Source organism: Mugil cephalus, chromosome 1, assembly GCF_022458985.1.
Source record: "Mugil cephalus isolate CIBA_MC_2020 chromosome 1, CIBA_Mcephalus_1.1, whole genome shotgun sequence".
Lineage (NCBI taxonomy): Eukaryota > Metazoa > Chordata > Actinopteri > Mugiliformes > Mugilidae > Mugil > Mugil cephalus.
The window spans coordinates 24,604,876-24,616,404 of record NC_061770.1 but is presented as its reverse complement, the minus strand read 5'-3'; the positions used below and the strand labels follow the sequence as shown (position 1 = coordinate 24,616,404).

Sequence of the window (11,529 nt, the reverse complement as noted above, 5' to 3'; positions counted from 1 at the left end):
ATCTTGTGTCTGAAGTCTTCACTCTCCTTCTGTCACTCACATCCAGACAAAACCGTAGTTAAACAATGAATGAGCGAGAAAATGAATCAGGTCAAATTTACCCAACTAGCAAAAGTGTGTTAATAGGACGTCAAATAACCCAGAAAAATGACCCAGCATGAACAATGAGTGTAGAAAAATATATATGAAAATGTACAAAATATACATATATTTACAAAAGTGTTCATTATAGAAACATTTAGTTTATAGGCCATAGTTTGGTCATGAAGCATCATTTACAGGAATAAATAAGAAACATGGGAACTAAGCTGTCATTGGCAGAAGTCTTCTGTTACAGGTGAGTTTGTTCCTATAATATTTGAATGTATATGAATATAAGAGGTATCACAGGTTGTGTGTTCAAGCAGGAGTGGTGGTTAATACTGGGCAGAGTCTCAGATGAGTAGTTGTCCCTCCAGCAGCCTGGGCCTATCTACGCAACATAAATTAAAAAATACATTTAAAAAAAAAGCGTTGTCTTTCTAGGAAATGCTATCTATAAATCTGGAGGGATAGCAGGTTATGCAACTTCATGTCAGCTGATAACTGTCAAGGGGGCGTTACATACCTGGCTCCGCTCTCCTACCTCCACCTCCTCAGCCGCCTCACCTGTCAGGCTGAATCACCGAGGCTGCAGAACTTCTCTGCATGGCAAACACCAAAAACCAAAACAACAGCTACACACTGAACACAGCAGCGACATGGACTCTCCAGTGAAGGATTGCCCAGTCAGACCGGGCTTTCACAGAATCGAGATCCAAAAGACGACGTGGGACGTGCCGGACAGATACACGACGCTGAGGTCGATCGGCTCCGGAGCTTACGGGACAGTGTGGTGAGTTTACGCCGGGGAGGGGGCGCAGGACCTCGGGTACACTGACGAAAGCAGCGCTGCGAGGTTGTTGATCACAGCATTTCTATAATTAACTTCATATTTTCGTTAGTTTTCTTGGGGCACTCTTTAATTCTGCTATTAAACCTGCAGTTAACCTCACAACTACCATAAAAAAAACATAGATACACTAAACTACTGTTGTCATATACTGTCAGTTAATACTATATCTTATAAGAAATGTCTTATTTAGTAGTTATATACCACACATCTCAGACAACATAATGGATTATTGTTGCAAAAGACTAATTTGTGGCAATAAAGTGATTATCCGTGTTGTTAAAGGGCTGAATTGTCCTTTTTTTTTTATTTGGTATTTTGGTGTTTTGCATCACAAGTGATTGTCTATAGGCTGCTTAGATGCAGGCCTCAAGTCTGCATTCCACTCCGAGAATACGTTGCACTTTAGCCCAAGAGGCTGGGATCACTCTCACGTCTGCTAACAGAAGCACCATTGTCCGCCCCGGGGGTAACTCAGCAAGTCAATGCAGGTCCTCGGTTATGACAAGAATCTCCACCACCACCAACACAAAGAACTCGGCCTCCAGGAACCCAGGGCTCATCTCAGACGCAGCTCCCCCTCCGGCTAATGATAAGATACTGACGGACGAGATTTTACTGCTGATATCAGCCTCAAATCTTTTGATCACTGTTTCACTTCAGATCTCACAGATCAATAGGGCGGTGGCTGTAGGTAAAGAAAAGTTGTTTTTCCCCACATCCCTCTAAACTCCAACATTAATTTACTGCACTGTGGGTTTACTGTGAAATATTAATGGGATGGGCACGGAAAGGAACCAGTTTATGTTATTAATTAGTAGACAAATCATTGATTCACACATCAGGAAAATATATGCCTAAAATAAATGAAAGTAAATTAAAAGTGAATATGTTAAGGTTCTGGTCATGAAACTAGGGGTGGATATTTGCAAGGACTAAACGATACGATACGTATCACGATACTTGAGTTACGATACGATACATTATTGCGATATTATATATTACATAGTTGACTGAAATTTTAAATGCAGCTTAAAATGCAAGTTGTATATATGTACATCAGATGGCAGTGATAATTCATTGGATGAATTGAGTCATAAATCAATACTAATCCAAATGAATAATTTCCAATTTATTGCATTTGTACAGAAAAAGTGGTGGTGGAGGTGTGGAAGTTGTTCACGATCGGCCCAAAACATGACTTTTTTCTTTTTCTTTTAAAATCGATATGAAGACATTTGAAATCGATATTGTATCAAAAGAAAAAATATCACGATATATCTCAAAATCTATGTTTTCTTTCCATCACTTGTCCAAACCATGCAACTAATTTCAAGTTAATTCTCAAACTCAACACTGAATGGCTGTATTTTAATGTTTCGGTTCATCAATATCGAGACTTGTTGTAGATTAGAGCGACACCATCATATCACGTGAGCCACCTGTGTTCGTCTGATCCCATTTAGCTCGGCCATTGACCAGAAGACCAAGGAGAAGGTGGCCATCAAGAAGCTGTATCGGCCTTTCCAGTCCCTGATACACGCCAAGCGAGCCTACAGGGAGCTCCGGCTGCTCCGCCACATACAGCATGAAAACGTGAGAACTATTTCATCACTAAACCGTCATACACGTCTCCATGGAGTTACGTCTGTTTCCAACTAAACGTTTTGTAGCTTATTTGAACTATTTAAAAAAAAAAATTCAGAAAATTACCCGGTCCCGAAATATCTGGACCTTTCAGTATGTGGCAATTATTTATAAATTCCTGCATGTTGTAAGTGAGATCAGCAAAATAAAATAAAGGACTATATCACAGCTTTGCCGGTGGAATTTTACTGACATCGTGAACTGTGGCGTGATTACAATAATCCAAAATCGTGCCGGCCGGCAGTACATTCAGTTCTAAAATTGTTGATCTTCAGGCATTTAAACGGGCAGGGCAGTCTCAGGCATGACACAAATCCTGAAATCCTAATTAGAACTGAGTGGCAATTAGTTTGTAGACTATTTACTGGAAGGTTTAAATATTAGTCACAATCCAGGTTCTATTTTTCCTCCCCCCCGTCTCTCTATCTGTGTTTCTACTCAATTTTGAGGATAAGCAGACCATTGTTGACCATTCAACAGAAGCCGATAATCTCCACAGTGAGCCCTGAGAAGCTGGGAGCATTGTGTATTGTTGTAGCCCTCATTCCTCTGTGTTTACCCTGAACATGTTTGAAACAGGTTTCAGACGTTCGTATTTCATCATCTGATATCTGAATATTAAAATCTTTGCCACATTATGTTAGTTTTAGCTTGGATAGTTCATTTTGTTGAGCTGTTACCTTGGTCTTAATGCAGACTTAGTGGAGACACTTTAGAACTCTTCTCCATAGAAGCACAAATACTGGCTTAAAAAGCATGCGGCGCTCTAGGATTTGTGTGTGTTATCATCAACATGTTCTTACTTTAATGTCTTTGTAATGTATGTTTTCCTTAAAGGTGATCTGCCTCCTTGATGTCTTCACGCCAGACTCAACTCTGGAGAAATTCCAAACCTTGTAAGTTGCGAGTAAGAAACAACATTCTCCTGCTAGTTGTCGCGACTTGTTGAGACCTTGTGTTTGTGTCCGTGTGTGTGTGTGTGTGTGTGTGTGTGTGTGTGTGTGCATAGTTGGAGCAAGAAAAAGTGTGAAAGCAAGCTTCTTCATGTTTGTTTCGCTTGGCTTGTGCAGTTGTGCTTCCTCGCCATACCGTTGAGTTCAGTATTTAACGTTTTTTTGGTATCTAGAATATCTGGGCTCACACTGTGTGTCATTAATTCACTTCTGCCATTCAGTACGTTCCTCTTTTACCCAACAACTCTTCTTCTTCCTCCTCTCTCTTCCTAGTTATTTGGTGATGCCCTTTGTAGCCCAGGATCTGGGCCACATTTTGAAAAAGAAGAGACTAACAAATCGCATCATCGTTTATCTGTTCTACCAACTTCTAAGGGGCCTGAAGGTGAGCGCTTACTCCTTGATTTTTAATCTTAGAGCATTGGTACTGGCATTATAAACACAAAGACGCAAGACCATGGAGAACGGCTAACCCTAACACTAACCCTAACACTAACACTAACCCTAACCACCTTTGTGGGACCGTAGGGTGGGAGGACACCAGGGGATAGACAGCACCTCCTGCCTTCGGAGGGAGGCAGGGTCGGTACCCTCCCCCTAACCTCAACCCCTAACCTTAACCCTAACCCTAAGTTGAACAAAGTTGAAATGGCATTTGAAACATAACAAGTAAAAGACAGTGTTGTTAGTTTGAGCCTCTTGGTTGCATTTGTTTTGCCTTCTGGTGGGTTTTCTGTCCACCAACCAGAGAGTTCCTTCTCTATATGACTTCCTCTGTTACAGCTGCTAAGTTAAACCAGCCGGCTCTGAGCCGAATGAAGCCCATGCGGAAGTGCAAAAAACTGTAGTTCATTGAGTGGCCACTTGAGGCTCCCAAAAGGGAGCAAATCCCCATAGACCACCATGTTAAAAAAGACCAACTTTACAGCATTATTAAACATGTTTACAGCCTGGTAGAAAAAAAAAGTTTGTTCTCAGTAGTTTTATTTTTTTCCAACTCATTCATTTATTTTTTATTAAGGTTTAAAATTCTTCTCAATTAAGGGCGTTCCCACTTTGAGTGACAGGCGGTAGCCCAAACTAACAGGTAGCGTCCACATTTGGAGTATGAACAGAGTAAATCTCATCCAACATGGCGACCGTGGGTTCCGTCCACTTTGGACTTCATTTTCGAGGTTCACAATCCAATGGGTGACGTCACGATGGATTTGTCTATAGTATAAACAGTTAGTGTGTAAGACCGTAGACTGTATAAAAAGTGGACGCCATGACAGCTCCTCAAAAGTGAAGCAAAAGCATGTGGAGCTTCTCCTTGGTGGCTGGCTGCAGTATAGGTCAAAAGCTCCGCCTCATGCATGAAAGTGAATGGGACTCCGGCCAAACACCAAAATACACACAGACATATAATTTGTGTATTTGTAAAGGGTTCACTGTGTGCAATTCTGTCATTAAACAACGTATCAGCATGATGCATTGTTTAGGAGGAGCAGGGTAGAGTATTTCCAGGGTACAGTATTTCCAGGGTAGAGTATTTCCAGGGTAGAGTATTTCCTCAATAATCAATAGTATCTTTATTTCCCTTTGTTATCAGAGATTATGGTGCCTACAGAACCTTCCAGGGTTGAGGTTCGAATCTGAGTTTTGTGCAGGTCTTGAAAAATAGTTAACATCAGGACAGAGGTCCATTAACAACAACTAACTAACAACCCCTGTTAAAATATTCCACTGCACCCCAGATGATGTCAGGGTTCTCAGTTTTGTAACTGAGATCAGAGCCGGAGATGCATCTGGAGGTATGTTAATGCCAGGTCTGAACACAGGTACCGTAAGCTGGTCACTTGTGATCAGATAGCCCAGATAGGATCTTAAGTCAAAGTCTGAACAGGGCCTTAGGGTCCTGATGCACCATATGTTATTTCCCGATTTCATGAAATCCAATTTTTTTCTGCAAAATTACAATCAGTTTGCCACAGTTTTCAAGTGTGTACAGTGGTGAGGTCATGTCAGAGCTTTGTCTTGATGTTCATTTGTCATTTATTCATTAACCAAGCGAGGCACAAAGATTTGAACGATTGTGTAATGGATGTCAGCTTTACCCTCGTTAATGCCTTCCACTATTCTATAGTTAATGTTTAACCGCGTGAGTTCAATGGAAACGAAACAGAAAGCACGTTTTATATTGGAAAACAAGACCAAGTCCATGTGAATGGCCCCTGAAAGCCTCTTGAGTTTAGCTGCAGGTGTCTTTCATTAGCTCTACTTCTTATCAGTGGCTGTGTCCTGTTAGAGATGAGTGTACACAGCAACCACAGCCACGCCTCTCACCTGTGAGTGGAGACTCTGTGAAGTGTAAACCTGTGCAACATTTAGGGAAAACATTTAGATAGCTGTAAGGATGTGGCTCTGCATGCTCTGCTGAACAAACACTGTGCATGAACACGTATACTGTTTTCCTCTGTCTGTCTAAATCTGTGTTCTCCTCCTTTACAGTACATACATTCTGCAGGGATCATTCATCGGGTTTGTATTTGAATTTTTCTTTTTCTTAAAAAAAATACCTTTTGTGGATAATCAATACTAAATATATCTTTACTTCTCAAGTGGAGTTAAAGGAATAGTTCAATATTTTGGGAAATGTGCTGTGAAATACGAAAGTTGGAGCCAGTGGTTGGTTCGTTAATCTGAGCATAAAGATTGGAAATACAGGGATTCCAACCACATCATCTACATTACAACAGATCACTGTCCCAAACTTGAGCTTCAACTGGTAAAAAACTTTAGTTTCATGTCTGAAGCAGCAAAGCACACCTGCAACATTATGCTGCCACCTCTGTGCTTCACTGTAGGTTCAAAGTCTGTCAATCTTGTTTCATGGGATGTTCTTCTTCCAAACCGTTCGGTTTAACTCATTAGTTCAAAACCCAGGAGGGTCAGGTAGCTGTGTTGTAGCCAATATTAGACCAGTCTTAATTATTTTCTGCATCAACAGTGGTCTTTGTGGATGCTGTTTTTTGTTTTTGTTTTTGTTTTTTCGTCTTTCTTTTTTATGTAGAGAGTCTTGAGTCACGAGCACTGACCATAACTGAATGCATCATGTTGAAGACAATTCAACGAATCTGAAAAGGACCCAAGTGCATGACTCAGGTGTTTAGTCACAAAACAGCAGTTTAATGAAACACGGTAAACAGAACTTGAGCGGAGTTCCAAAAGTCACAAGGAGACAAGCTTTAAAGGACTAGACGATTTTACCAACGTTTCCCAGTTGGTATAAGTCCAATAACTGAAAGGTTGGCGGTTCGAGTCCGCCCCATCTTTAGTCTGTCCGTGGTGTCCTTGGGCGAGACACTTAGCCCACCTTGACCCCAGGTGTGTGCTCCCTGGTGTATGATTGCAAGTGATGTGGTGGCCGGAGAGGCTGTAGGTGTGGATTGGCATTAGTCAGCCCCAGGGCAGCTGTGACTACTGAGGTAGTTTACCACCACCAGGGTGTGAGCGTGTGAGGGAATGAATAATACATCCAATTGTAAGCACTTTGAGCTTCAAAAATGGAAAAGCGCAATATAAAACCAATGCATTATAAGTCTGTACCAGTCAGCACTAGTTGAGGGACAGTCAGCATAGGTAGCTGGCACAAATACCGACTTTATATCAGTCACAGTCACTTAAACATGTGTTAGCTGAATCTGAATGCAATCAGTTATAGTGTGAACTGATTACCAACCCAACTGCAAGCACGTGTTGCCAACACCCAATGTAAAATAGAGTGTAGTAGTGGGAATATCAAAACAATGATAGCGAACGGCGAGAGTGGTGGAGTTGTGGCAGGAGCAGGATGAGCTGATGAAATTTTGGTTGCAGCGCAGACCAAACTCGCTTTAGTTGGTTTGACACATCATGTAGTCTGTGGTCGCTCAGGAGCAGGTGTTAACTCTTCCATTAAAGCTTGCGGTATTTGAATTACCGAAACTCAATGGTTTGCGCTATTGACAAAATGTGGCTGAACACTGGGAAGTTGTGCTTTTGTCTGGAAGACCTTTGTGACATCTAAAGGGTGGAACTAACTTTGTTTTTACCAACAAAATCCTCCAAACAACTCTCTCTTCCTGGTTCTCCCCGGTCTTGCATCGCTCCCCAACTTGCAGTCGACAGCAGCAGTGCGTCATCATTACTGTAATTGCAGCTTATTTTTTTGGTGCAGTAAGCGCAAATGTCCAGTGTTCAGCCACACTTTAGTTTTTTTCCATTGGTGAGTTACAGCAATTCTTTTTTTATCCATGAGAAGGATGTGCACCACAGTGCAGACCCACAGAGTCAAGTCAAGTCACCTCTTGACTGAATAAGCTCATTGCAGTTCCCTTGGATATTTTATCTCTTCTTACAGTGTAGTTGTTGATCTTGGAACGTCTTTTACTGTGGATGTGTGTCTGAGAGCCTCAGAGACAGCTTTCTATCCCAGATTAATCTATTTTGATCAGCTACTTCCTCTTCATACATCATTTTTATGATATTTGAACACGTCTGGTATCTTCCAGGTACTGGGTGTGTCTAGTCCACTTCCAACAAAATGTTATTGGTACGGTTTGGTAGGTTTTAAACTTTAACTTCTAGTTGATCGTCCCCCTGAAGGGAAACTTTTCCTGGAAGTACTGTTCAGATGAATTCCTCCTGATATAATAAATGGCTTAATCACAACTGTGATACATTCACTCCCCGAGGCCACGTGTTAAATAATACACATAAAAGATTTCACACACACACTAAAATAAAAACTAATGCATGGTCCCAGCAGCCTCAGGCAGAATTATTTAAACTAGTTATGGAGGTTTGGAATTTGTATTTCAAACTTAATTCAGGTTGCCTTTATTTTATATTTATACACTAAAATTTAAGTAAATTAGAAGGAAATAATCAAATGATAGTATTTCCCCAAAATGTTAAACTATTGCTTTAAGTATTTCAAATGGCTTATATTCTCTACAGGTGAAGATATGCCTCACGCTAATAATAAACTTCATATCTTTTAGGATCTAAAACCTGGTAATCTTGCTGTGAGTGAGAATTGCGAATTAAAGGTAAGTCAAATAAACTCACATATGAAAACATGTCGGAATTTAAATAAATTTGTATCCATGGCTTTGACAAATGTGTTGCTGCTCAGATCCTGGACTTTGGGCTGGCGAGGCAAACGGAGAGCGAAATGACCGGCTACGTAGTGACACGCTGGTACAGAGCTCCGGAGGTCATATTTAACTGGATGCACTACAGTCAGACAGGTGAGAAACAATACGAGGCAGCTGTTTACTGTTTGCTTAATATAATAACATTGATTTTTTTATTATTAAGATTCTGTCTCTGTGTCCACCTTTCCTCACAGTGGATGTGTGGTCAGCTGCCTGCATCCTGGCTGAGATGCTCACTGGCCAGGTGCTTTTCCCGGGACACGACAGTATCCACGCACATGCTCTAATAAAACTGTTTTAATAATGTAAGAATCATGAGGTGAAGCAGTGTGAGTGTTAAAATGAATCTGTGAAGGTTCTCCAGATTCATCCAGGTCACAGTATAAAATGATACACAATGAACACACAATTTTTCATACATTTATCTCCAAAATACTAAAAAAATTAGGTGAGAATTTGTCAAAGTCACTTTTGTTTAATCACATTTACTGAATGTTAAATGTAAATGTTAAATCTTAATGTAAATGTTAAATCTAAATGTTAAATGTTAAATCTAAATGTTAAATGTAGCAGTACCAAAGTACCAAAATACCAAAGTAGCAAAATAAAAGCTTCGCCAAGCACTACATTTAACATTTAGATTTAACATTTAACATTTAGATTTAAATTTAGTAAATGTGATTAAAAAAAAGTGACACACCTCATTTTTTTAGTATTTTGGAGCTAAATATAGGAAAAAATTGGGTGTTCTACAAACGGCGTCACATATATAGAACCTCCTACGATGATAACAAATGACCAAAAGTGGCCCACAAGATGTTATTGGGGGACACATTTACCAAAACAACAAATAACATGACTAAATTTCACTCTGAGATTTCATTCTGTTTTTCTTACAGCTGCACAACAGAAGTTATTTTAGTTCTTCTGTCTTTTACGACTTCCAGACTTTAAAGAAAGATTTTGCATGAAAATGATTTTGAAAGAGATAGAACAGAAACTCAAGACTGGCAGAAATACAAGTAAGTCAAATCAGTGAACGTGACGACCTCTCATAACAGCTGTTGTGTGCACAGAGTCTTTCCTAACCAAGGTGTTCAGGTATCGATCAGCTAAAGAAGATCCTGCGTCTGACGGGAACACCAGACCCCTCCCTGGTGCAGAAGATGCAAAGTAAAGACGTACGTTTGGTCTAATCTGCATGAATTTTAAGCACATTAACACCTGACAGTGTGTCAAGTTCCTGTATTATTGTATTAAAGGAGTAACGTGACAATCGTTATTTATTTTCCAGGCGCAGTCGTACGTTCAAGGTCTTCCTCCGCAAAAGAAGAAAAACTTCAAGGAAGTGTTTTCATCCCTGGAAAAGAATGGTGCGTCTTGACTTCCCTAAATATCTTTGAAGCATTTCAAACATGTCCTCTGTGAAGTGCACACATGGTAGTTTTAAAATAAATATGAATTCAAGGCAAGACACAGCAGGTCAATTTGGATCAATTTTGAGAGATGTCTTGTATCAAACTTGTTTAAAAAAGCGGTGTTAATTTCACTACACTAATTAACTCCTAAATTAGCTAAAAGTCAGCTTTATAAACCGGCTCCTTGAGTGAAATCTTTACGTAAAGTTTGGAGTTAAGTCTCAGGCGTGTTCTGTCCTGACGCTTCCAGCGGTGGACCTGCTGGAGGGGATGCTGCTGCTGGACCCGGAGATGAGGCTGACAGCCAAGCAGGGGCTATCTCACCCCTTCCTGGACGAATACCACGACCCAGAGAGCGAACCAGACTCCAAGCTCTACGACGACTCCTTCGAGAGTTTGGAGCTCGCGGTCGGCGAGTGGAAGAGTAAGTACGGCAACGTAGAAGGATGAGATGTTGACAGGTGGGAGGAATCTACACTTAATTTTACCTTCGTTTTAATGCTTCTCGCTGTCCAATCAGGTCTCATCCACATGGAGATCATGACCTTCGACCCTGACGACCCCAGTAAGACAGCCGTGTAGGACGCTGCACTCGCTGGCGCCTCCCGGTGTTTGGTTGTATTACATGCACATACAAGAAAAGGTCAAAACAGAGTCGTCCTCTGATTTCACTAAGAAGCAAATATTTGGATAAGAATAGACCCTCGTGCTGTTTTTCAACCACTTCTCAAGGTATTCATCCCACCATCCTGTCTGGGAATGTTCAATCTTGAAGGCTGTAAGAAAAAAAAATAATAATAACACTACAAACTGGCCGCGAGTCAAAATGATTTCATTTCCTGCCTCAGGGAGAAACTCTTACGCTCTGCAAGAGGTTTGTTTTATTTCAGTGGATCACGTTCATTCATTCACGGACTGACCCTGGTTGATAATATGAAATATATTCACTAGTTACATTTGCTCCACGTGGACTTATACTGTATTCATTATTGAGGATGTTTTTTGTGTAACGTGTTCTGGATATATTTATATATATACACAGGGTGAACAGAGCATTTTTACATTTAAAATTTACATGTTATTACAGCCTGTTTTTGTTCGTGGTTATTTGTCTGTTCAGCCTCGGGTCATGTGTTTTAAAATGAAACATTTCAATAAAAAAACAACAATAATCAAGAAGGTTTGTGTCTGTTATCACGATGTTGCTTTAATCTGACTCCTTGTTTCACTTCAGTAAAGATACAGACGCAGAAGTTGACAGATGAGATAAGATACAATAAATGTATTTGAGTAGGGACAGAGCACATTGATGAATGACAATGTGGAAGAATACTCTTGTAAATTTGCTGGATTATAGCAGAGATACTAGTTTGCGTCTGCAGTCTCTAATCAATGAGTAA

The 11,529-nt window shown here is 40.4% G+C and overlaps 1 protein-coding gene across 1 annotated transcript; it reads left to right on the top strand.

The window, feature by feature from the left end:
* The first annotated feature begins 632 nt into the window (after positions 1 to 632).
* On the top strand, positions 633 to 11,308 carry zgc:171775 (STKc_p38 domain-containing protein). The gene is made up of 12 exons (XM_047589849.1): positions 633 to 874; positions 2,398 to 2,527; positions 3,416 to 3,474; positions 3,805 to 3,916; positions 6,022 to 6,051; positions 8,556 to 8,603; positions 8,690 to 8,804; positions 8,906 to 8,977; positions 9,813 to 9,892; positions 10,006 to 10,084; positions 10,380 to 10,553; positions 10,650 to 11,308. The coding sequence occupies exons 1-12, from the start codon at positions 741 to 743 to the stop codon at positions 10,709 to 10,711; spliced, it is 1,095 nt and encodes a 364-aa protein (XP_047445805.1). The 5' UTR covers positions 633 to 740; the 3' UTR covers positions 10,712 to 11,308.
* Positions 11,309 to 11,529: the final 221 nt, after the last annotated feature.